At 42.8% G+C, this 27,548-nt stretch overlaps 1 protein-coding gene across 1 annotated transcript in view; it reads left to right on the top strand.

Moving 5' to 3' along the window:
* Positions 1-5,605: 5,605 nt before the first annotated feature.
* Positions 5,606-27,548, top strand: part of EPB41L3 (erythrocyte membrane protein band 4.1 like 3) — a 64,638-nt gene continuing 42,695 nt past the window's right edge. The window contains exons 1-2 of the mRNA XM_086472733.1: positions 5,606-5,800; positions 10,940-11,137. Of these exons, the coding sequence (XP_086328859.1) occupies positions 5,606-5,800; positions 10,940-11,137 (393 nt within the window). The remainder of the gene's footprint in view (positions 5,801-10,939; positions 11,138-27,548) is intronic.

Here is a 27,548-nt window from a genome sequence, read left to right on the forward strand (position 1 = left end):
AGTGCAGCAGAGGTCCTGCCTTTCCTGGGGACCCTGCACCAGGCTTTTGTGGCTTAGGTGCCTCCTGCACGAGGGCAAAATTCACCCAAGTTAAAGAGGATCAACAAAAATTGGTTGTTTTCCTAATAAGGAACCCAACTGGAATGAAGTGAGCTGAGACTTCAAGCAGTTTGATGAAAACAGTTTATATTTCAAGCTTAGAAGTCGGCGTTCTGGCGCGTATTCTGTTCTTGAAAAGTATATTGACATTTCTGTTGCTGCTCATAGAGCAATATTGTTCTCCATATGCTCTTCTCATCAGCACCTCATCATTATTGGATAAATATGTCTCTTGTTATGCAGAATGTTATTTTTGAAGTATGGAATCATTATCTTGTTACATAACTTCCAAATTTGGACCTTCGCAATGATTTATAACAATCTTCAGAAATTATTGTAATTAAAGGAGAACTTTCGACAAAAAGAATTAATTAGATCAAAGATGCATTTAAATGTAAATCATTAATCTGTGCATTACAGGAAATAGTGGCTATGTATAGTTCATTTAATTATACTTGGTTCAGTTTTGGTTTGTCATTACATCACAATTTATTTGGAACTAGTTTGCAATTTCTTCTGTAATGTGATTTCCGTTTGCTTAATATGGCAGACATTTTCACTAGGATGTATTTACATATAAATAAAGGTTTATTAATGACTGCTGGGTTAATTAAGCTGTGGACTCTGCTGTCAATTAGCTGTGAATTTTGTTGCTCAGTAGATGCAACCTGAAGGGTCTGTGCTCTGAGGGCAGGAGAAGAGGAGTCAGGTAACTTGTGGAATGTATTAATATATGCAGTAGATTGTGACTGTCACTTGCTGGAGGGGACATAGCCTGGGCTTTGCCTGCTTAGAGAATTATATTAAGAAGATGACAACATGATTTTGTTTCCCGTATGGAGAAAAGGAAATTATGTGCTTTAAGTCCATAGCAAGTAATTGGTAATGGAAATGATAATCTCCCAAGCTGCAGTATGTTGACAGCTGTAGGTAACAAGGGCTAGGTGTGTTGGAAGGTTTTAGGGTGTAGGCTTTTTGTACAAGTAGTTTGCAGGTTTTGCAGTCTTTATGTAATGTCTTTACTTTGTGTAGTGTAAGGGTATGAAAAGATTTCTTTCCTATGATTTGATCTAATAAAAATTATTTTTAATGTAGTTTTTTGAAGTAGTGTTTTAATACCTTGATGGTGTATTAATGTTTATCTTTCCTTTGTTATTCTTCTGCAGCACTCTCAAAAATTTATATTTTAAACCTTTACACTGCTGAAAGTACATGCATTTTTAACTGAATTTTTTAGTAGTAGATTAAAATAAGCTAGTTCTTGGCGCTTTTTTTCCCTTTAATCAAAAGACTTGAGTTTCATCCTGATTGAATTCTGTAGCCAAATTGACTGTAACCTTAGACTATCCAGTATTAGCAGCATCTGTGTTAAGTTTGGACTCAGCTAATCTTTTGGAATCTTTGAATACTGGGTTGTAAGCCAAAACTTAGCTGTCCAAGAGCACATCTGGCTTGCATAGTATTACTTCATTTGTATAAGGTAGTGCTCTTGGTTTCTTTTCATTAGTTTGTTTTCTGTTTGCTGGAAAGGGGAATTTGATATGAGGGTTGTGCTGGCAACAGAAAAAGTTTGAGGAACTTCAGTCGTTTCTTTCTTCCTGTGCTGAAATTCACATTTTGGTACATAGCCAGGTAAATAAACTAGTAATAAATTAGTAAATAAACTAATAAAGTAAGATTAAGAGATTCTCAACCATCTATATGTGTTTGACAAATGTGTAGACACTACTAGCTATTCTGTCAGGTTTCCTGAGTACAAAGGTAGAGTAATATTTACGTTGTTAAATTTCTTAAGATTACTGTTATTTCTTCCAGTGAGTGATACAGCCTCTTCCTAGGAGGGCTGTTGTGCCGTTTATAGAAAAAGGAAATGCTTTCAGAGTTCGTTTGGATAAGCAGCTGTTTGCTGAGGAAGGCAAAGCAACCTATTGGTTTGCACTGAGAGGGGAATGTGGTTTTCTGTCTTGTAATTTAGGTATTTTCAACCTGCACTAGATGGAATGAAATGAATCTTAACAATACAGCCATCTGAGGAGTTTGTAAGAAATTGGATTCAAAATGTGATTGCTTTGCTTCTATTTACATCGGTAAGATAACAGCATGAAATCAATAGTATTTTGTTCTCAGTATTTGTTATTAAAAATGTGCGTATGCGTAGGGAACAAAGACATTTGGAAATGAGTAACCTTAGGTTAATTAAATCCATCTGCTGTCTGACTAATAACAGGTATGTTGTATCCAGGGAATGGCTTATGCTAAAAGATTTGATAACGCACCAAAAGTTTTCTAACAAAGCACTCTTAGAGCAAGTGAGGACTCGTGTGACTGGAGAGAAAACCAGACCCAGAGAGTAACTCACAGTATTGTAAGGCTCTGCTTCATGTGGGAATGTCCCAGAAGAAGTGATGAACCACATTTGTTGTTCCTTCAGATGCAGAATTATAACTGGCAAGAAAAGTGAAAGTTGTTTTCGTCTCATACTATATGAAGTTGTGTTTTATGGGGCTAATATGAATGGCTGTGTTTCCATGCTCATGAACAGCCAGGATCCACGTGTTCATTAGGAAAGAAGCTATATAGGGTGCAAAAATGAGCTTCCAGAGACACAGTGATGGCAGCTGAAGGAAAACAGGCTTTTGATTCATATTCACTGGCAATCTGATCCTACGTAGATTAATGCCTCAAGATACTTGAGGTGACTGTTTCCAAACAGCGAGTATGATAGTTGCTTTCTGTTTACACTGCTCTAACTCATATTAAGAGGAGGGAAAAAAGACTTTGTACTACAGCTTCCACGCATTACGCTCTGTGTTGGTCATCTGTGCTGTTTGATCAATGATTTTTGTAGCTTGTTGGGTTTTTATTTCGTAATTCACAGTTTCTGGGAAAGAAAATCAAATACATAGTTTGATTTGATTGAATTAATGATTTGATTAATTTGCATTTCATGTCTTCATACGCTTGTACAAAACATAGTTTGGGGTGGGGGGCGGAACTTGCGAAGTTTGTGGAGACCTGGGTGGTTTTAAAGCAAGGCAACCGTAATAGCGTCACATAGTGAAGAATAGTTTATTCCATGTTGATCTGACAGATGGGCAAAACAAAACTCTGAGAGATTACATTGTTCTGCAATTTAATTTTTAAAGTGTACAAAAAAGAATGGCTTAATGGAATTCAAAATGGAGGATGGGCTTGTTTGATCTACATCAGAGGAGCTTGTTTAGGTTTCCTTCATAGCAAGCTGGACAAAGTTGTGCTAGTATGTGATTTATCTCAGCTTAAAGCAGGCGTCTAAAATAGGTCAGATGAATCGCTCCCTGAAACGTCTGTTTTTCTCCTCCATGTTTAAAGTGACCATTTCAGATGTGGACATCTGAAGTTCCATTAAATGAATGCCTTTCTGACTGTCACATTTTAAAAGACAGGAGTTAATGATTGCTTTTTGTGGATGCTAAAGACAATTTGTTAAACAATACATGTTAAAAGGTATTTTTGATGTAACTGTGCCAGTTTGAGTGTAGAAATTTACGATGTATTCGTAAACAAGTGTGCCACACCTTAGTACTTCAAAAATGTGGCCTGAAGCATAAATCTGACATATGTGCTTTCTAGTTCCGCTGCTCTGGCATGCTGTTTTGGCATGCAGGAGGTAGGAACGTGCACCCCTGTCCTCACACACAGTGGAAACACTGAGCACACACTGGATGCTGGGCACTTGTTTGCTGTACGGAGACATGTACTCACTGGGGAGCTTAGCCTTGAAAGTGCAGAATACGTAAATGAGTTTGAAAATAGTAGCTGGCCTCATTTAAAACATTTTTTGTCAGGCAATGTAGCTTATTAAACATGTAAGTAAAGAAGAAAAAAAAAAGGCCTGTACTTTTTTTTTTGTCATCTTTAATAGAAGTGCTTCTCCTAGTAAACATTGTAGTGTATGTTAAGAGCTGATAGTGGCTTCCTAGCAGATGAATTAGCAGATGTATATTCTGTGGAACTGCTTATAATTACATAGTAGCTATGGTTACCAGGTTAAAGAAATCACAGGCTGATGATGAACAGAAATAGATTGCAGCAGACTGGTTTGGTTTTTTGTTGCTTAAAAGCAAAATGCTCACGGATAGGATCATGAAGACTAAGAGCATATGAGTAACAAACATAAAAGCACACTCTCTTTGCTGAACTGACACAGTCTGCCTTTTCAAATCCTTGTTTTGATACGAAATCACAGTATTCTTTTAAAGTTGGGTTTTGCTTGTATGTAGTTCGAGAATTGGGTGCCAGCCACATACTTGTAATGAAACTTTTTAATTGAAATAGTTATAGATTTTTAATGAATATTGCTAATACCATAGAATCATAGAATACCAGGTTGGAAGGGACCTCAAGGATCATCTAGTCCAACCTTTCAAGGTAGAAGTATAGTTTAAATTGTATGGCCCAGCACCTGTCAAGTTGAGTTTTAAAACTGTTCAGTGCAGGGGAATCCATCAGCATTTTAATTTTGATCACCTACTGGACAAAGTTAAGTTCAAACATAGACTTTTCCCATTCAAGGAAAATCTTATTCACTTTGCTTTAAATCTGACACTTAGAATGACTGAATGGAAGTATTTATCTTTTCTTCTGGATGCTCTGGCACTTAAAAATGACAGAAGTGTGGGTGGATTCAAGTGAGGAGGACAGAACTGGGCTTAAGCACATTTGCATTGATGATGGTGAGCCCACTTCAGATGTTTCTAGCCTGGAAGCATCAAAAGTGCTTGAGTCCATTTCCAAAAGAAAGTGTATTGAGGAGTTCAAGCCCTGTTGATTTCAATGTAAAGAACAAAAATTTGAATGTTTTCAAAGGTTTCCACATGGTTTAGAAACCTAAACTGCAGTTGCAGCAGAGGAGGTTTAGATTGGACATTAGGAAAAATTTCTTCACTGAAAAGAGTGGTCAAACATTGGAACAGGCTGCCCAGGGCAGTGGTGGAGTCACCATCCCTGGAGGTGTTCAAAAAACATGTTGATGCAGCACTTCTGGACATGGTTTAGTGGGCATGGTGGTGTTGAGTTGATGGTTGGACCTGATGATTTTAGAGGTCTTTTCCAACCTCATGATTCTATGAATTGTGTTGCATTTCAGGCCCTCAATCACATGGGCTTTTCTCAATGTGTTACTCTCCTTTCATGAATTATGAACTGTGTAGAACTGTATGTCTGCATTTAACTTGAACACAAGTCCTGTAACATTTGTATATTATAATGTAGAATAAGATTTTATGGCAACGTGCTCTTCCTTAGAGTACAGATGCGTTTAGACCTGGCCTTTTGCACCAGGGAAGCTTTCCTAGGGATCCTTGTTGGGCCAGCGTAGTAGCCCCTTTAGTTTTAAAGGCTGAGCATATTGAGACTAAAACTTGGCACCTGATGTTTCTCTGTGTTGTAAGCCTAGCTGGCAAATTCACGGCTCTGAGATCGTACTCAGTAGGTCTGCTCACCTTGTTTTGCAGAATAACCGACCATGACTACAGAGTCGGGATCAGACTCTGAGTCCAAGGACAAAGAGCAGGATCAGCAGGAGAGCCCTGCGCAGCAAGGGGCAGCGGACACCCAGCCGCAGGACCAGCAGCAGCAGCAGCTGAGCGAAGAGCATCAAAACGCACTTGAGCAGTTCTCAGCTGTGGCAGCCCACAGCACGCCAGTGAAAAAGGAGCAGGTAAGGGAGCCCATGGCATGCATGCCTGCTGCGCGCCCACTTACTGCCCCTGGGAAATAACAAGCCTGGTGTGTTAGGAGTGGAAATACATATTCAGATACGCATGGAAGGCTGTTTGGTGTGATGCTGCAGATCTCAACTGGCTTGTCTTTTGCATTTAAAAAATAATAGTTCTCATGTAGCATGTTTGGATATTCATGTCAAGTCTTTCTGCCTCCAGTGCTTAAATATAAGGGCTTATTAACTAAGCAGGAAACATCTTCAGTCTTGTATTTGCATTAAATAGCAAACAGTGCCAGTTTTTAAGAACCTGAAAATGTTTTCAGAGTTCATTTCTTCTTTGACACCTGCTGAAAACTGATTTCATGCTTCCTTGTCTGATGTGTGAGCCATGAAGAATTTGTGGTCCCTTAAGCTTCTCGTAGTTCTGAAATGGCTGTATTATAATTACTTTAACTTTTCATGTAATAGGTTTCAGAAGAGCTATCACATGCTTTTCCATTTGGTTCATTGTTGCACTTATTAAATTTGCGGAAGCTGCTTTCTTTTTCCCATTAATAATTTCCAGTCAATAGGATTAGCAGGCATTGTTCTTCATGGGTAAGTGACACACAATTAATGAGGTACCTGCAAATTGCATCCCTTAGCTACATAAGGTTATGACCCCCATCTGATCGCATTCACCTTTGAAGAATGGAATAAGTCAGTCAAACTCCTCCTCTTTGCCACCCTTTTAAAAATTCATATTGTTTGAAGTAGAGTCCTGGCATTTTACCAGCTGGGAGACAGTGCTGGTGAAGCAAGCAGATGTAAGGCGTTACTTAAAATCAGAGCAAGTGCTCCCGTAGAAGCTGTTTGGGGATGGGTGTGGTCTTGGATTTTAAGCTTTTGTCCACAGAGCTACAGCCCAAATTTACTGTAACTTAACTTCAGTAAACTTAGTGGGGGTGTAAGCGATTTCAGATACAAAGTATTTTTGTATCTCCCTGGTTTAGGGGTGCATTACCTAAATGCTTGGGACAACAAATGTGTCTGGGACCAAATTAAGAGAGGTGTCTTATGTCTGACTTGCTACGTAGTATCTCAAGAGGTAGACATGGCAGGGCGGGATTTCTGGTGTTTGTTGTTACTGAAGTTCAACCATGGGAAGAACTGCTTATTTTTTTGGTTGCTAACCATCTTTATCGTTGATAACCCTTGATCAGCCTCACTCCATGCCCACCAAAGACCTTTCTTGCTCCCACATCCACCGATTATGTGTTGGGACAATTTTGGTCTCTGAAATCGATCCGAATTTGCCTGTAGTTAGTTTGGGGAAGAGAGGCAGGGCTGCTTGTCCGAAAGAGAAAGGTCATTAATTTAAAGTGTAATTCTATTTGGTCTAGGCATTAGTATTATTAATTTTGTTCTTCCAGACATCTTCAGTAATGTTTCTGCCTCAAGTTTCTTTTTATCTTAAAAAACCCCAAAATAACCACAAAAAAACCCAACCAAACCCTGTCCATCTGTGTTTACGGCAGTGTGAGTTTGGAGACCTGAGTTGTGCTCGTGTGCTTCGCGATCCCTTCCTTTCCCCCCAAAGATCACCTGTGGGCAGGTGTCTGCAGAAGCCTTGATAGAAGAACTGGGTTAGTGGAGGGATATGCAAGACCTTCCCATTGAGATTACCAGTTTGAATCTGAAAGTCCCTGTTGTAAGCTGACTGCCAAATCCAGCTGCAGTGATCTGCCCAGTATATTTCATAGTGGCTCAAGTGTCTGTATCACAGGAAAGAACCACTTAAACACAGCACTAAGAGACAGAGCTATTGGCAATGGTGTCATTAAAAAAGCCAAAAATTGAGGGAGAAATGGGTATCATTCTCTCTCTTGCCATCTGTAATCGCAGTGAGGAAGTTGATGGGTTTTGCTATCACTCATATGGGATAACCTTGGGAAGAAAGATTTGAGTTACCGATCCATGACAGTGGCTTTTTGTTGTCATTCTGTACACATAAAAAAAGGAACATTTTAATGAAGACAAAAAAGCTTCTTCATGTGGAGATTAGCAGTTACTACAGGAACGGGTCCTTTCTATCGGGTATAATAATGCAATCTTGCTATCTTCCTGCATTCCTGTTTCATTGAAAATGAGGAAGAAAGCATCACATGTGTTGGGCACTGACATTTCTAAGCAACTACCGTAAGTAGATGGGATTCATGCATTGGGCAAGCTCGGTAATATCACTTCATACCCCAGTGAGAAGCTGTGAAGTGTCAAAGATCATTACTGCTGAATCCTGTGACTCCAAAGGCTTGCTTCGAGAGGGGCGTCTAGCTGCAGAAGGGGTTGAACATACTGTGTTATAGTAAAGTACATAGATAGAGGTGAGATAGCTTATGTTCAAAACCCACAAACCCTGAAGCAACTTGTGCTGCACTAGAATTGAGTCCATGACACTGAAAATACTGCAGAAACACAGCACAGAGGTATCTTGGGGAAGAATCCAGGAGAAAATGCAACTATGCTTGCAGAGTTCAAAGTAATTCACAGAGTACATGGATTTTTCACTGGCCTTTTTTTTTTTTTTTTTTTACCTAGATACCAGGATGTCATGTTTCTTTAGGAAGAAGAGGCTTAATACAGTCTGAATGTACCTCACTGCCTGAACATGTCAGCACAGTTTGGGGGATCTTCTCTAATAGTTGTTGGCATGTTTTGTTCTCTAGACAAATGAGAGAAAATCCTTTGTATGATTTTAACCTAGACACATTCCTCTGTTCTTAATGTGGCCAGGAACCTTAACAGACAAAACTACCTCAATATCATTTAAAAAAAAAGGTTCATAAATAAGAAAATTTCTGCGGTAGTCTTGAGTTACTGAAAATAATCACCGATCCATAAGGATCTATAGAATTCGTTTGTAGGCTGAAGATGCTTCTAAAATTTAAATGGCTGCGGGGTGCCCTTGTTGTGGGCTTTTCCCTCAAGCAGCTTTCCTGTTTTCTTTAAAAAGATTACTTCTGTGCATCTGGGGTTTTTTGTTGTTATTTTTTTTCCATTGGGGTGTCATGTTAACTTTCACGTGTGAAACCTAATGAGCTACTGGCAGTGGCAGCCAGTCTGTTTCTACCACTTTTGCCACCTACACACGTGCACCTTCCTGGGCAGATTTCTTTAACACAACGTACGGAAATCATCAGAGAGTCCCCTTGCCCATCAGCAGCAGCAGCGTGCCTCTTCGCAGAGGCCCTAGGAGGAGACATCTTCGCTCTTGCTTTTCTCTCAGTGCAGTAGGTTGGACCACTTGCCAGCTGGCCACGGTTGTGGTAGAGGGGTAGCTGGCCTCGAGCCTTGCCGTGAGGCTCTCCCCCTTCATCACAGCCCCTGTGAGCCTCGCATGCTCAGCAAACAGCTAATCCGCCGTGCCTTCATCTCCCGCCAGCCTTCAAGGTATGTGAGGACCTTGACTGACGCCCAGACACAGAGCTGGTGTCCAAGTGCTGGAAGGAGAGAGTCCTCCAGCGCTGGAGCTACATGGGGGAAGAGCTGGCTGGCGCTGGGCTGCTCCTAGGGAAGAACATCCAAGGCTCGGGGATGAGGCAGGTTTTGAAAGCAGCTTTTGTGTTGTTTTTTTATCTTTCTAGTCCCACTTTCTTCTAGTCTCCCCACCCAGGAAGCCCAGGAGACCTTTGCTGTGTCCTCTCTTTGGCAGGGAAGGGAGGGGTGTGGGTCTTGCCTCGCCTCTTTGCAGTTCGCTGGGGCTTTGGTGGGAGATGGCGCTGTTGGCAGCAGAGCTGATTGCAAATTCCTCTTTCCCCCATTCACCCAAAGGCAGAGGGGAAACTTGTGACTTGTTTGTATGAAATCTCTCGGGGAAAGTTCCCTGTGATTTAGCAGTACACTGTTGTTGCTGGTTATACGATGCAAGGGTGTTCTGGTCTCAAAGCAGATTAAAGCCTTTGGACGGATTTGCTCCCTTCTCATGAAGATTTATTACACACAGTGAATGGAAACAGACTTGGATGGTTAATTTACACTGTATTTCCAGTGATGCTTGTTGTTTATTACACTGAAATCCTTCAGAGCCAGAACAGTTTTGTTTTGTTTTGTTTTTTCCCTTGTAGAGAGTTAACAGAAAGATGTTAGTTTTATTTTATTCAAACGTTAGCTTAGGTATTACTGCACTCCTGTTGAGGTTTTGTTTGGAGACTGTCAGGGGCATAACTGATGAGAAAGGTAATGACTGCGGCACAGTGCTGTTGCTAGGAAGGGTGAAATGCTGTAGAGCTGCTCTGGCTTTCATCTTGTGCCATGGAGAGGACCACGAGCTGTGCTGCATCACAGTAACTCTTCAAATGGTCTGACCCTCAGATAAACCCAAGCAAAAGTAACCTCAGATGTTTCTTCTTGCCCCTTTTCCCTGCAGTGTATTTGTCATTCAAATAGCACCTACTTCTCACCAGCTTGAGGGACTTATCAGGCATCTGTAGAGAGCAAAACTCAGCCTCTCATCCTGTACTTAACATCCATTAGCCAGCCGACTGCACATGAAAGTTGTTTGGCCTCACTTCCATCCTGTTTGTTTAACCCTTTGCTCAGGTGCTTGGGGAGCCTTTTGATTTCCCGGGCATGTCAGCACACCCCTGCGAATTCACAGCGTCACGGGGGGGATCCGTGTCCTCATTCACGGGACTGTTTTCTCACCAACAGTGAAATTAGTGCAAACCCGATGGTTTTTTCCTGTTCTGAATGACACCATGGAAGCGTCATACAATTTAATAGGTACAGGACTTAAAAGTAATATCAACAAACTGTAGGAATATCTGTTCATCACAACGTTTACCAATTATTCAGCATTTCCAACAGACCAAAACAACAGGTCCAAGAAGTCCAAGAGGGGTTTTGTACCTATGGAAAAAGTAGAAGCCTAAAGTACTTCCATGCATGCCCCACCTCCACAGGCATTCTGTGCGTTTTGGAGTGAGAAGAGAGGGCTTGAAGGAGTACGGGCGATACGGGAAATCTTTTGAATAGGTAAAGCATTAGGGGCTTTCTCCTACAAGCTCTGCACTAGGCTCACTTAAGTGCTTGGGTTCAGGGTGCATAGGATGCTGCATGGCGGGATACTTCAAAAAGTACCTTTCTTTCTCTTTATAGGCCACAGACAAAGAACAGGAGTTTGCTGCTGCGAGTGCAAAACAGCTGGAATACCAGCAGCTAGAGGAGGACAAGCTCTCTCAAAAATCATCGTCTAGCAAACTTTCCAAATCTCCTCTGAAGATCGCCAAGAAACCGAAAAATATGCAGTGCAAAGTGACACTCCTGGATGGATCAGAATATGCATGTGAAGTAGAGGTAAATTGCCTTTTGTTGTCTTATTTTTGTCCTGTCTGGAGAAAAATAGTTGAAATTAGATTCCTAATTTAAGCAGAAGAATGAACGGCCTGGTGTTTTGCCAGTGCCAAGCACAGAGATGCTTCCGTTGTTTTCTGTGGAGGTTGAAGGCGTTGCACAGATTTGCACTGGATGAGGGATCGTGAGCAGTCCCTGGAACAGCCAAAGACTTTGGATTAATTTTATGTCAGCACATGCCACAACAGAATGCAGAAAATGAATTATGGGTGGCAAAGCCCATAAACAAAGGATTTGATCCCATAGGGCTTCTCTTTTCCTTGGTAGTCTGCTAAGTCGAGACTCACATTGAGTCACTGTCCAAACAGTAATTCTGACCATCATGAGATTAGCGGTGGCATAAGAGACACTCAGGGCAAGCAGGGGATATGTCAGGAGCAAAAAGCAGTGACAGTGGTGGGGTTTATGTGCTTCTCCACAATGTCTGTGAATCATAAACTCTGTCTGAATGTTACTGGCAGAATGTTGCTGGTGGTTTTCTGTAAGGAAACTTGCCTTCCCTGCTGGGACTGCGCCAGGAGCCTTCTTTTGGGAGGGATGGTCTTTGCTGCACTGTCCCTTAGGAACTGGTCTGTACCTGCAGGCAGACCCACGCTTAAGAGGACGCCTTGGCTTTCACACCAGAAGGCAGTGGAGAAGCAGAGTGTGATGGATTCAGCATCTCATAGTGGGCATGAGCAAATTCATGGACCTGTTTCTCTGTTGAGCCTTTCCATCTGTGTCACCGAGGTGGTCTTTGGGCAGTGGACCAGCCTGTGCTGAGCCTGCTTTAGGTCAGGAGGCCACAAGCCGCAGCCGGGAGCAGGGGAGGATGTGTGTTGGAGGGCTTGGCAAAGTGTGCCCTCGTTCAGGCCACCGCAGGGTGCGGTGGCGAAGAAAAGCCACCTGGGGAGGACAGAAGAGTATAAAGGTAGAGATGGGGTAGTCTGCAGGCTTCAAAGGGGAACCCGCAGGAACACGGAGAAGGAGGGAGGGTGGAGGAAAGGAGTACCTGATGGGGAGCCAAGTCCTGATGTCTTTACGATCTGATTGCGCTCAGACCTTGCATCCTCCAGCCACACTTGTTTAAAGCACTTTGGAGAGTGGCAGACGCGGAAGAACTTTATGATTTTTATTTAACAGTGGCTTTACAGTTTGGGCCAGATTTTGCTATGCTGGGAATTAGCTGCAAACAGGAGCTGTGATTTCACTATTCTTACAGCAACTAAGCAGTCATGCTGTTGAGGATCTTTTAATTTCACTGGCCAAGTCCTATGTTGTTTTCTTCAGTCCAGCAATAGCTCTCTGGCCACGTACTTCGTGACTATTAAATTGTAATTTCTTGACTTGTGGTCCCAGTTTTGTCTGTCGAGGATAGCATGCAAGCCATTAAGCTGGAACAATGACTAATACTGGCTTTGGTGGAAAGAGTCAAACTCCTTTCAGCTTTTGCCACTTGGTTATAAAATGTGAGTCACTTTTTGGAATACAGTCAAGCAAATTTTACCAAATAGGATTTTTGTGGAAATCTTGTCTAGCAGGCTGAGCTTTATGAGAATATAAGATGGAGCAGAAGGAGAGATTTGTTATGTTAGACTTCTACTTATGCAAAAAAATGCTGTGAATAATACTTTTTTTTAGGAAGTTCCACTTTTTCGCTAAACTTTGACTCTGTTGGAGTTGAAGTGTCAAAATGCTAGCAGATAGAAGCCATCGTGTTTTACTGCTTGTCAGATTTCTCTGCTTTGCAAGTTCTGAATAGCTCTTGAATAATGTCCAATATAAATTTTGAATGCATTTTTTCTACTTACACTGCTGAAATATCTTGAAGTTGTATTGACTGTCATCAATAAGCACTTTATCTGCTTCTAAGATGGTTAGACTTCCTAGGCAGAATGTAATATTGATGAGAATACAGCTCCTAAAAGGATGAATCCTCAAATGACAAAGCTGTGATAATGAGCAGGCCATTGGGTGCGTTGAAACAGAAGCTGGTTAAGAGGCACAAGTATTTCAGGGAGCAGTTTAGAAGGCACAAATATTTCAGGGAACAAGTGCAACTGGAGCGATGCATGCATTTACATACCTTAAAAGGATGATCCGGACTTTGCATCCTTCCTGGGTGGCATTGTCAGTGTGCTGTGTGCATTGAGGATGCAACTGCAGGTACCTCTCTGGCACAGCCCACTCTGGACCATGGGAACACTTGGTAGATCCCCAGGGGAGTCCGCTTTCCGTGTGCGCAAAGTTCAGCTACAGCAAAAGGATGTGTCCAGCCAAGAGAAATGATGTGACTTTCACTTTTTTCCAGGGAGAAAAAATATATACAAAGGGAGTTAGTAGGGCAGGGAGACTGAGGGTCTGTCTCGTGAGACGTCTCAGGAAATCATGTAGGAGGCTGAAGGTGAAATTCTTGTACTGTAGTTTTGGGTGATAAAGTTCTGTGGCTGTTTGACGGAAACTCAGTGCTGCAGCATGAGAAATAATCTGTCACATTTCAGAAAAATGCCGTCATATTTTAAGGATAGCCTACAAGTGCACTTACTGTATCCCTTTAAGCTGGGGTGAAAAAAAAAAAAAAAAAAAAAAAGTATTCTGAAAAACCTAACAAATTATGGACGTCAGTAAATTTAACAAGATTAATTCCTTAAAAGAAAGCGAAGGGGGCGGACAACACATGGCAGTCAAATATGTAGTATTTCTGTTCCTTGTGTTTAGCCCACTTAACTGCATCTCTTGGTGTGGACGGTGGCTCAGGGTAGGGATGTGACAATCAGTGAATGTAAGTCAGAAGTGTCATCCCATGTTGTCAGCTTCTGTCTTCCAGCTCTATCTGTGTGTCATGGTTCTGCCCATTGAAGGCTACGAAGCAGTGTAACCTAGAAGGACCAGAAACTTAGAAACCTAATTTTGAGCTAGAATAATAGCTCTGTCAGTGAATCTTTGTTTGGACATGGGCCAGATATTTATCCCTCCAGAATTACATTCCCTAGTCTGGGAGTTGGGGATCATTATAGAATCCATCAGCTACTCTATGGAGTGCTTTGCACATGACAAATGCTTTTATATATGTTAAATATTAATAGCATTTGAAGGAGTTTATTGCTCTCAAGTAGAGCCCAACCTACAACTTATCAATTATGTGTTCATCCAGTTAATGACCTGACAGCCAAAATTGCACGTGCTCACAGACTGAGATGTTTCTGAGGCAGGTTTCGTTCATCCATTATCCCCTTGGTGTCCTTGGTTTCAGAAGCCCCTTTTTCTTACTCCATATTTAATGCTGAGCGTCTTTACTGCCTCCTGCCGTATCTTTCAGTCTCTCTCGCGTCCAATTCATCACATTTGTGACACCAGGAGTCTTTCATATTGTATGAGATGTATCAGGGGAAAATGTAGTGGAGCTAACTTCAAAGCTGGTGTTAACAGTGGTTCATCTAATGTGATATCCTTTCAGTGAAAGGATCTTAAGCAAATGCCAGGTAAAAGCTTTCTCTTGAGGCCCTGCAGTGTTACTGTCTGTGTGCTGTATCTGTCCTGACCCAGAAAGTCTTTCATGCAGTGAGGCATTACAAGCCAAAGCCAGGTTAAGTAGGTAGCCCAACCTGCTCATTCATCCTCTTCCAAAACCATAAACATTACCATCTGTACCCCACTGCCGCTCGCGTCTGGCAGCCTACAGATGGTAGCAGCGGGCTTATTTGAGAGGTGTTTCCTTACAGAGGTGGGATGACCACCTCATGGTGCTTCACCTGTCCAGGGACAGCTGTTGTCTTTTGGAGCAGAAGCATTTGCTGTACGCTGACATTGTCCCTAGTACTCTGCCAAAGAAAACAGACTCGGGGTGCCTATGTGGTTCTCCCATGTCATGAAGAAGCTGGAGGTTTCTAATGGGCACTCAGCCATGGGAGTCAATGCAGTCTGCTCAGAGGAATGCTGAGTGGTGATTTCCACCTGGATGTCCACACCAGCTGGAAGGGGTTCTCCTTGAGCTCTTCATTGTGCTCTCCCAGCTAGCATCAGGATCAGAAATGCTGTCAAAAGCGGCCAGGTCCACATCTGGGACTAAAACTGCACTGCAAAGACAGTGCCGAACCCTTCTCTGTTAAGCAAGCTAGACCTATACTTTGCATTTGTTGGTTTGAAGAACCAAAGATAAAGCAAGATCCAAGACTGAAAATTGATTTCAGATAACTTTAGAAACAGACAATGAATGCACTAGTTCAGGTTTTTCCTAAGATACAAGAAAGCAAGCAGAAATAACTTATTTCTGGGTTTCTTCCAGTTTAAGTAGGGGTTTTCAAGGGCTGGAGTACAATTACACTATTTCTAGGATTTATTTCCCTCCTCTTCCCTCTCTGCACCATCTCAATTTTCTGTTATCTAGACTACTCCATTTTAATTAAAAGATGCAAGTAGAACCAGCTGTCATCCTCTCCCTTACATGTAGCCTAATTTGAAGTGTCTGCATAAAACAGGTTGAAATTTGCCTTCATCATTTCTGCTCTAAACATATACATGTTATTAGTCGCAAAGTGAGATCAGAAAGCTATAACATAATCTGTCTAAATAAATGGTAAAATAATTAGATTTCATTTTCAAAGGCTCAGCTGTCTAAGCCCATTGGTAATTTATACTCTTTCTTCATTCCTGTACCGCTCAGACTTTCTTATCATGCAGGACACCAGTAAATGAAAGCAAATGTTTCCATGGCAGCCTGGCTGTGGCATCTCTGCAGCCCTACATCAAACAGTGTGTCACCGTAGGATTCAGATAGGCTGCAGAGCACGTGGAAAGCCGACATCTCAGAAAGCATTACTGGAATCCTCTCTTCTTGGTGGGTGGGGGTCAGCTGAGGTAGGAGGGGACTGGTCAAAATACAGTGTTTGGGGTTTTGGTTTTCCTCCACAATTTTCTCAGTCATGCTGCTGCTGGGACCTGGGCAGTACCTGGATCTCCAGTGCTGTGGCCCCTGCTACGCCTTGTGACGAACCTCCAGTGATTCCCTGATGGAGAGTTCATTTTCTTAGTAGTAGATGTCCCTGCGTCCTCAGGTGACTTCAGAGTAGCATGCTTGAGTTGCAGCGGTGAGGTGGTTTATTTCCATACATTCAAAACCAGGGTTTATAGTATGGACAGAGGCAGACTGGAGCGAACAGGTCGCTTTCTGCCCTGCACAAGTATGTGCTGAAACTCCTTTTTGGAGACAAAATGGGCATGGAGTATTGTGTTTCACACGAATTTTTCTTCTTCTTATAGAAATGTGAGAGTGCACGGACACTTCCTTGGAAAAATAGGTCATTAAAGGTGGTCATAGGACAGGCTTTAAGACCAGAGAACAAGCAGATTTATTGCTGCTCTGCCACCACTACCAGAAATGAGAGAGTGGTGGCTGCCTTCAGTGCTGCATGTGTTTCTTTCCTGGCTTGTGTTTCTTTCCTACCTGTGGAGGAAAGACCCTTCTGTGTTTCTGTATGGCAGTGGGGGAACGCATGGCCCTGTTGTCCCCTCCCTGCTCAGCATCCGAGCTAACCCTTCCCCAGGAGCTGTCTCAGCGTGGACCTGCATGCTGCTTTTGCATGAGAAGTTTAATAACACTGAATTTCTCATCCGTTTTGAGGTAGGCTGTAAGGTCAGGAAGGAAAACTCTGTAATAAGATGCACTCTGCTTTCTGAAGGATACAGTTTCAGTTACCCCCTGCACATTTTAATTGTTTAATGAATTCCACACAGTCTCTTGCAAATGGCTTTACATGTGAAAGTGATTACTGAATGCAAGAGGGAATTTTTTTAATAAGTCTTTTCCTTTTGACCTACTCGTTGCTTACATTTCAGTTAATTTAATATGAAGAGCTTTGTTATAGGTTTTTGTTCCTTCCCCGGGACGTGTTTCAGTGAACGTGACTGAGTTGAGATGTATCGTCGTCATTACACAGAATGTTTTCTGTTCCCAGACCTGCTAATTAGGGCTGACTTAGATTAGCCAGGGGATTCAGTTAAGATCTATGTTACCTGACACATGTCAGTAGGAGTCTGAGTATTGCCTGAATATGTTCCAGCTGAATAGAGTTAATATACAACTCTACTGGCTTGCTTTTTCCAAATACTGTAGGCAGCTTTTTATGAGTTAAAATAATTGTCAATTCAAGAAGCATAATGGTCTGGAAATTGGTACCAATGTTGTCCAGCTCACAATAATCAACTGTGAGGCTGAGCAGAAAAAGGGGTTTTGCTTCAGTTTAGTAGTTGAAACAAAAATAAAAATGTTTGGGCACGATTTTAGTGGTGGTGGTGATGATGATGATTATTTCACTGAAGCTAAAGAAATAAGTCGAAAAAAAGTCACTTCAGGTTGAGCCAAGCCTTTTGGAAATGCCACAAGGCAGAGGGAGGATGCTGGTGTGGCGCTTGTGGGGCTGGAGCATTTCCTCCTCGCTGGGAGAGGCTCAGCTCCCCCAGCTCACCTGCAGCTCCTCGCAGCTGTGAACATCTGGGCTGTGTGATATTCAGGGAAAAGGTCTCTTACAACCTTGGTAGGAAAACATACCTCAGGAATTAGGCAGCTGAGGTCTCTCTTTCCTCCAGTTAATATGCAGATATTTTACAGAGACGGAAGGAGAACCAAGGATTAAAACCAAGTCATTCCTTCAGATGTCATACCGAGTAAACAGCAAGTTGGACTTTAAATTCCACCTTTTTGGCACAGCAGAAGACATGATCACAGTCAAAATAAATATCAAAAGTTTAAAATAACAAAAAAAACCCACCCAAAAACCGAAAACCCCAAACAAAACCAACACAAAAACCCCAAAACTTGTACATGTCCTATCCACTTCCATTTTCTGCCTCTACTACTCTTATCTCTCCCCTTTCATTAATAGTTTTTGAAAATCATTTGGGCAGTGAAATGATGGGTTTAGCAGACAAAAAAAAAAATCTTCATTTTGATACTTTTGAGGCGCCAGACGTTTTTGCTAATGGTGAAAACTATGGGGAGGGGTCGACCTACATTGACAAATAGTTTCAGCTGCCCTGAAACTGCGTTTTTTAGGGAACAAATGATTAACTGAAAACTTCCTAGTGAAATGTTGCCTCCGGTTCCCTCCCCTTGGTGCACTAGTTGGACACAAGCCAGGCAACAGGAGCTTGTTCTCCATCTGGCGAAGTTTTAAAGAATTCTTTGGTCATGCACACTCAAACCCAGATACTGCAAGGCTCATTGCTGGTTAACCTTGTTGCAAGAGCCCAGGAGAGGATCATCTTTTACCCACTTTTTGCCCCAGACAGGCAGATCTGCTGGCTTCAGGGGTCCTGTCCTTGTCACTGTCCTTGCTGAAGGCCTCACCAGGGTGAGAATGTATCAGTCCCTCCACGTGTCATCTCAAGGCTCATTGCTCGGGGTGGTCCTCATCCCAGAGAGCCTGCTGCTTCTTACTGGGGTGCCTGGTGCAGCCAGCACCCAACCTCCACACAGATTTTTAAGTGCTACTGGAATATAAATCACGAACAGTGGATGAAGGGCTTTGCTTGCCCTTTACCCTTCCCCAAATGGATGCTCAGATTTTAAAGCCTCCTACTCTTTCTGGACAATGCGTCTATTCCCCCATCTACCCCATGCCCATCCTCCCAGAGAAGTAGCTGAGTTTCATGTCAGTACCTGGTCACGCTTCTGCCGAGCCTCCCTGCATTTTGTCATGTTTCATGTCCCGTTCCTGTGTTACTCAAGGGCCTGTCACCTGCTCCAGGTCCCAGCCGAGCCGTCTGCATTCATCTCCAACTCTCTTGCTAGTTGCTCCCACTTTATAGGTGCTGTCCCATACTAAAACTTAAGAGTTGCTGTTTCCAGACCAAAACTAAGTAAATGTTCACTTTTATGATCATACCCTAAAAATATTAGCTGTTGTATAAAATTCTAACACCTCATATAGGTAACTTTTTTTTCCAGCTGAGCCCCATGCAGTGTTCACTGGGCTGCTCTTATGTTTTCTTATCCCTGTCAATACAGTGAACAAAATATCAGAGATGGGACTGGGTAGTGAGGAGATACCTGCTTGCAAAGCAAAGCTTTGATAGGCAGCAAGGTCTGTCTCTCATGGTTTATCTTGCTCTGGCAGGAATAGTTTTGATCTGAAGTGGACAAAGCTTGAATGTACCTTGAAAACAGGCTATGCTATTTTTCTTGACAGCATTGATGGCGTAATACTGTCTAAGGTACCCCACATCTAAAAGCCTGATCATCATGCTGCCTCTCCTGCCTCAAGAGCATCTTTCTGTGCTATGGTTTCTGTGTGATTTATTTATGTGGTTTGTTTTTTTTTTTTTCACTCCAGCCTGGCAATGTAGGTCAGGGAGAGCTCTGTGGCTTTTAAATTCATATGGCAAGATTACTCTGTAAATCGGACTATGTTGACAGTAGATCTTTTTTCAGCTGAAAATAAACAAAATGTTTATGGCTGATTTTTGCGGATAGATGCCAGTAACTATTTATGTTACAGGTAGCAGTTTGTTCCACTTGCTGTGTCGGTGTTAGGCTTGTGCATAGTTAGCAGTTACATAGGGAGAGATGAGTGTTTGCTGAGCTTGTCCAACTATAGGTAGAATAAGAAAAATATTTATATTTATAATCTCCACTGGAAAGCTTTGGCTTCTACATTGAATCCCAGGAGACCCGCTTGAGTTACCGCAGTGCCTTGCAGGAGGCAGTAGGGCAATCAGGAGGCATTAAGCCAATGGATCAGCTGCACATCTAGTTAAAATCCAAGCCCAAACAATCTGTGCTCTCAAGAAAGCTGAGCAAGGGGGGTACTTTCTCTGTTGAAAAGCCTTCAAAATTGTAGAATACAGTTTATTATTTTATGTCAGGGTTTAGCAAATGTGTGAGACTAATCAGTGTGCTGAGAATTGAACTGACGCTTGAAAAGTAGTACCCACTGTTTGTTTCGTTTATCGGAGAGTAGCGCTTGTAAGCTGTTACCAGATCTCGGGTTTTACAGTATGAATTCTGTTGGTGTAGTTGGGATGACCACACATTTGATAATCGTCACGTTTGGCAGGTATTTCTGTAGTCATCGTGCACATGCAGCCGTGGCTGTTAGGTTTCCACATACAGAGACATGCTCCAGAGTATTGATTCTTTCTCAGGTGCCCCCTTTCGCTGCTTTGCATTGGCAGAAACGAAGTGCCGGCTTTTTTCCTAAGCGTGCAAACCGTGTAGTGCACGTGGCAGAACACTTGGAGCTCGTACGATGCCAGTGCTGGTGTGATCTCTGCTGCTGATGTAGAAGGCAAAGACCCGAATTTGGTTTGATGCCAGAATCGGGACTAGGTCACCAATCTTCTTACTGGGATTTAGCAGTCCCCTGGGTTTTTTTTAGATTAGTGCTGGCTTTTTAGGATTGCAAGCTCAAACGGCATTAAAGAAGGTTGCCCCTGATAAAAACTGTGTCGTGTTATACAATGTCAGTGACACTTGCTGCAGGTATGTAACTGTAGCCTCGACAGTGTTATTTATCTAAATACTTAGGAGATAGGTGTCAGAAAAGGTTATTTTCAGGAATGCTAAGACATTTCAATGTGCTACATTACAATAATCAATAAACTGATAAATTTTATAATACTACCATGATGGGGGAAAAAGGAAAGCGATCAGTCGTCACTGTATGTCAAAGTACCTTCTAGTCTACCATAAGTTTTCTTATGTGGCATTCATTTATACGTGCAGAGCTGTATGGGATAGAGTTCTAAATTAAAAAGCAGAGATAGGCAAAATACTGTTGCAGTTTTAATTTCAAACTATTAGAATATATCCCCACATACTGGGATGTATGTGCAGGTTCACACACAAAAAAGTTAATAAAGAATTTGGAGAGCTTGTATTGGCATGCTGCTTTCAGGAAAAGCATTTCCTTATATGAAATACCTTCACACTGAAAAAAAACAAAAGTCATTTTAACACAGCTTTTATTCAACTAAATCCTCCTGAAATTGCCTAGTTCTTAGTTCTCCCCACATTTGGCTAAATTGTTTATTCAGTAGATTGTATTTGGAATTGTGACCTGAGACATTTCCAAATGGCACTTTACCATTGAAGTATGTAAAATATTGAATAGTTCTTCCTTTTGAGAGCCAAAAAATGAATGTTTTGCTTTGAACCTTTTCTTTTCATTGGCTGTATTTTTTTTTGCCACCTGAAAGGCTGTCAGAAAGGGTCTTTTTCAGTATCTGCTGCGCATACCGGCAAACTGCTTATAAACTGGGTGAGAGTCATGTCCATCAAACGGACACATGTGTTCATTTATAATACTCTGAGTATGCCAAGCCCAAGATTTTTCCCTAAGAAACATAAAATAGTTGGAGTAAAATGATCGAATGAGTTAATTTCTTTTATCTTTTTGAACTTTTGTCTGTCTGTGTGGGAGAGGGGAGTCAGGTACTTGTTTGCTTTGTCGCTCTCTGTATCTTACTGCTGTCTTTGGTGTACAGCCTTGTGCTGATTTCAGCAAAGTTTTTGTTCTGTAGCAGGAGTGACTTTCTTTAAAACGTTTTGTATAATGCCTAGAACATCACTCTCAACACTGTGAACTTTCAGATGAAGTAGACGTTGATGTTTCTGGACCTGCCAGTGCCATTCTCAGCAAGCACAGCAGGGGATGTAGAGGCCTAAATTCCAGTGGTTAAGTCATGTTATGCTTTTAAAAGCTCTCATCCTGCAAGCTGTACATGTTGTCTGTAAGATGTACTTCAGTAAACCAGAGGAAACTTGCTGATTTTCTTCCAATTGACACCCCAGGAAAGATTCTCCATCCTATTCTTCTTCCTGGATGCTCCCCACTTAGCTTCCTGCTGGGGACTTCAGTTGAGAAACAATAGATTTGAAGGTATTCAGGGTTTCTTTTCTCTTCTGTCACCTTTCTCCTTCATCTTCTTTTCCCCATGGAGAGAAACTGTGGAAAAGTGTAAACAACAGGAGCAAATCCTTGGCAAATGTAAATTACAAATGTGTAGAAGTGAAATGAAGTTAAGCTTCTTTGGAATTACTTCTACCATTTATCTTCCTTGGGAAAAATAAACCTTCTGCTATTTTACTTCATCTTCTAATCAAGATTTGTTAAAAAACCACATTCTTCATGTTTGGAAATTTTCTGGCCTGAAGTGCAATGATTACCTTCTAGTATTTCTCAGTTCAGCCCTTCATATCTTGACCAGCTGAAACTCTTTCAGAAAAAATGCAGGAAATTCACAGTATGTAGATTTTTATTTTATTCACAGATAAAAATGCACGCCTTACCAGAATGACTGCATGAGTTTAGGACCTCTGATTGACTCCCTATAGGTGGAGCAGCACTGTGGTGTGGTCACCAGCTCCTCTGCATTTGGAACCACACTGAACATTGACTTACAGATTTGTATATGTTTGTGTATGCACACATTTGCCTGTGCATACTAAATTGTGACATAGATGTGACATTCAAATCCCTCCTCCAGAAGTGGGCTTCTCAATACAAAAGTGGGCTTGGAAGCTTGCATACACTTGATCACTTTAACTTGCAAGTAATGACTATTTGCATAAGAAATGTTTGGGGTTTTTTCTGGGATTGGTCATGTTTTTGTATAAGTTGGGTAATGCATGAGGAAAGAATGAGAAATTGTGTTGTCAGGAGGCTGGAATTCAGCAACGCGGAGACTCAGCTGGGGGAATTTGTGGGAAGCGAGTGCTCGCTGCGGCAAGTACAAAGTATTCCTGACAACCAGTTAATCATTTACATTTGTTTGTGTTGCAAGAATAATTGCAGAAGCTGCAATGTGGGGAGGGAGAAACTTCCCCCTGTGTATGCTAGTTATTTGTTGCCATATACATTTTAACTTTTATGGGTGTTTTCCTTGCACAGAGGAGACCACCATGTGGCCCATGGAGTGTGAAAACCAAGTGCTGACCAAAATAACTTGCAAAAAGCAATTTAAATTGAAACAGTAAAATGAAATAAAATCAGTGGTCTGGACACGATTAGAATCTTTTTCATCAGGCACATTGCAAATGAAAAAATAAGCTGTACTTATCCACCCAAAAGAACAGGGGAGAAGGAAGAGGTTAGTACAGCCACGTGCCAAAATACATTACAGCGTGCAAGGCTAGAGCCAGCCCACACTTTTATACAGTGCATTGTTAAGATCCATTGGAAAGTGCAAACGCTAATTAGGGATGTGAACCAGATAACCTCAACATCAGTTAAAGTCCAATTATTCCTACCGGGATTTCATGATACTAATCTGTTGGTCCTTCGTCCAGCGATCATGCCCAACTAGAATTATTACAGCAATTGTACGGCGTTTAGCGCCAGGCGAGCGCTAGCGTAGCGTTGCGCGCTGGCAGCGTGACAGCTCTTCCGAGGAAAGCGGCGATGTCGTGTTTGCGTATGTATTTGCACAGAAAGGAATGTGCAAACTCTTTCCATTTGAAATCCAGACCCACAGCTGCGATGCTTGTTCGTCTTGCTGTGCTCCTTCCCTGAACAGAAGTGGGTGCCCTGACCTTGCAGTTACTGTGCAGTGGAGATGATGGTTATTGGTGGCAAAAATGAGTCCCGTTATAGCTGCTTGGCTGCGGGACTCTTTCTCTCTTTATGTTTTCCCCTTGCCTGTAAAATTCGGTGTGAATGTGATCTCTCGTAACCGCTTTCAAACAGGAGGGACATACCTGCGTGCTGCAGACAGCCCTTGCTCAGCGTTTTGCACCCACATGAGACTGCAGCATCAGATGCAAAAATAGAACCGCTCCAAAATGCGACACTTTGGAGGCTGCAATAGCTTTCATTTCGAGGAAGCGGAGAGGGCTGTTTTCTGCTCTTCAGCTCCTCATCCTAGTTCCCTGTCAGTGAGAGGAAAGTAATCTGCTCATGAGTAAAAATAGAGTATGAGAGTAGACTAACACTCTGCACTTTAATCAGGTACATGACAATTAACCCCTTAGCACCTGTAGAGGTTCATAGCGAGCCCAGTATCACGGCCATGCTGGGACTGGGGAGGTCCCTGATTTGAGTCGGGTGGTGGCTGGCGCTGGGTCAGGCCAGCTGTGGCATTGCCTGGCCAATGCTTTGAAACCCTCCAAGAACAGAGGCTCCTCAGCCTTGCTGAGATACTGGTCCCAGTGCAGCGTTGCCCCTCCAGGGAGAAGTCCATCAGACAGAGGGTTGGATTTGGTCTGGGAGAAGCCTGAGTGGTGACAGGTGCTCAGCACGGATGCCTCTCTGCTGGAATAAAGCTAGGAAAGATGGCTGGTCCAGCAGGTTGGAAGTTACCCAGCAAGCGAAGGTGTGTTGTTCAGGGTGAGGGTGTGTCAGAAGAGAGGCTGAGTCTGTATCATCAAGGTGGGTGCCAAAATACCCCACAGGAAGATTGCAGTGGAAAATGGTCATGTTTCAGGGGCAGGGCAGGATTGCCAAACTGGGAGCCACAGCAGCTCAGAGACATTTCTGAGAGACGGTGCCTCCTGGCGTGGGGCAGCCAAGCCTACACTCTTGCACAGAAGCAAAATTAGTCTGATGGAGAGGACTGTGCGGGATCGTGATAAATTTTCCTCTGGCACAACTAGCTTCCCGTCTGGGAAGCACCATTCAGCACATAACATTTGAAATCTTCCTGATCTCTTCCCTATATCTCACTAAACAGCAAAGAGGGTTCCTGGGGTCTTACTAGCACCTGCATGACAAGGAAGTTCGTGTCACATCTTTATATGAAGTTGTTGGTTGCTCATTTCCCGTGTTGGTTGCTCATTTGCCATGTAATTTTCCTCATTGCTTATCACAGTGCAGTAACATATGGTTTTGGTAGCTTGATTGCTGCAATACAGGGTTTATTATTACCTGAGAGTCCTGATGGACAACAAGGTGAACAAGAGTCAGTGACTTGCCCTGGCAGCACAGAAGGCTGCTGCCATCCTCGGTAGTATCACCATGAGGTCAAGGGAGGTGATCCTTTCCCTCTGCTCCTGGAGTGCTGGATCCAGTTCTGGGCTTGGAGATATGAACATACTGGAGAGAGTCCAGTGAAGGGGCATGAAGGTGATGGAGGACTGGGAGTATCTGTTTTATGAAGAAAGGCTGAGAGCAGGGGCTGTTCAGCCTAGAGAAGGAAATGCTCAGGGGAATCTTACCAATATGTATCAATATCTGATGGGAGGAGTAAAGAAGACAGAGCCAGACTGTGCTCACTGATATCTGTTTGCCAGGGTAAGAGGCAAGAGGCACAACGTGAAATACAGGATTTGCTATTTAAATGGAAGGAAAAAACCCACATTTTTACTGTGAGGGTGGTCAAAGACTGACACAGATTGCCTACAAAGGCTGAGTCGTCTCCATCCTTGGAGATAATCAAAACCCAGGTGGACATGATCCTGAGCAACCTGCACTAGGTGGCCCTGCTTGAGGAGAGGGATTGACTAGGCAATCTTCAGAGGTGCCTGCCAGCCTCCGCCAATTTGTGATTCTGTGATTATATTAATGTGCAATACCTGTTTTGTGGCTGAAATGATAATGTATCTGTAACAAAGGCTTGCGTTTTTTCACTTTAATAATGTTCATTTATCATAAGTACGTTACAGCTTATGGGCTTAATCATAACAAAGGAAAACTTTCTCATTATTTTTCTGCATTAAGAAATACCAGACATTGTACCCGAATGTTTGCCAATGAGAATAATTCACTTTATAATAATCTCGTTATCCAGGCAGAGCTAGGATGGAAGTACTTAATTTTTGAGCTCTTCTCTCTCTCTCAGTGATGTACAACATGTTATCTTGGTCTGATAATCTTGTAAGGGGACGGGAGTGTGCTGGAGGGATGTGGGCTGAAGAAGCTGACGTGGAGAGGTTTGGCCATGGACTGTTTCTGGAGAAGCCAACTGGGGGACGGGAGAGCCTTTTGTGGCCTTCGGCCTCCTGAGGAGGTAGAAGCTCAGCTCCAAAACCGAGGAGAAGCTGGCGAGGAGAGATGGTTTCTCCTCTCTCTTGTGTGTGGGAATTGCTGGCGGGTGCAGGCTTGCCAAGTTTGCTGCTTCTGGCTCTTCTCACAGGGAGCTTGACCAGGAGGCTGTTTATTCCCATTCCAGCTTCAAGTGAGAGCCCTGGCCTTTAAAGAACTGCAGGGAGGAGGCTGTGAAAAGCGTAAAGTTTTATTCCCGGACTTTTGTGCTCATTTATACCATTCAATCGATGTTTTGCGTTCTTTCTGTTGTCTTGATTTCCCAAAGCTTAAGCAAAGTGTCTCCTCCACATCTGCACATTTCATTTCATCCCATTCATGCCTGACAAAGCTAAGAATATTTCTGGAGGAGACTCTTGCCGTGTTTTACCTTTCAGAAAAACTCTTCATTTACAGTTCCAGTATTTTACAGCATGAAGTCTGATTATTTTTTTTTAATCCACATTTTTTTGGACTGCTGAGAATTGGTTGACATTTTGGGCATTAACTTGTGATCCACAGTAACCAGCAGACTGTCAGTTTTTCATCGTCTTGGACTCGTCACCCCAAAACGATAGAAAGCAAAGGTTTAGGATGGGTTGAAGAGCTGTTTGAATTTGTAACTTGACCTTTCTCTCCTCCTCCTCCCAATCTCTCCCTGCCAAAGCAATGATACCCGTGCCTTGGCTGGAATGCATACTTGGACACACAGTAAAATAAAAGCAATTAACAAAACACGGGAGGTCTGTTCAGTTGCTTTAATTATGTATTCCTAACTAAACTTCTTAATTTCCCGTGGAGTTATGCAGTAGCTTCCCCTTACTGCGCTTCTGTGCAGCGATGTAGAAGGAGAGCGCACGTGCTCTCGCCACGTGGGTACGGAGCAGAGGTGCTGCATGTACCCAGGTGCACGAGGGTTTCTTTTGGCCTTTGTGTTAGGAGGGCAGGAGGGGTGGCTCCATTGCCAGGCAGCCCCCACTCCCCAAATGACGGGAGCCCTCTAAGTCCTGCCCCCATGGGTCAGCTCTGACCTGGGAAGAGGAGCTCGGGGGCAGCGGCAAGGCTGCAATGTGAGGCTCGTCTGCCTGGGCACGGGTGGGCGCTTCTGCGGACAGTGAGAAGGAAAGTGGTCCTGGTAAGGCTTCACTTCAGCCGTCACCAGTTCACACCTGGTGTCTGGTGAAAAGAGGATCCAGGCTGTCAGTTATACATGGCATTTCTGATGTCCTCTTGCAGCACCGGCAGGGTTTTCCCATATCCTGATGCAGCAGGAATTTTGTGGAAAGTGGCTGAGTACAACTTGGGCATCTTCATGCAGAAGGAGGAGGATACATTTGGTCATGGACAAAAAATGAGCAATGCCAATTATTCCAGGCTTGCCATGCTTATTCTCACTTGCCCGCAATGTGTAGCCAAACAAG

Source organism: Leptosomus discolor, chromosome 13 (assembly GCF_034619465.1).
Source record: "Leptosomus discolor isolate bLepDis1 chromosome 13, bLepDis1.hap2, whole genome shotgun sequence".
Lineage (NCBI taxonomy): Eukaryota > Metazoa > Chordata > Aves > Leptosomiformes > Leptosomidae > Leptosomus > Leptosomus discolor.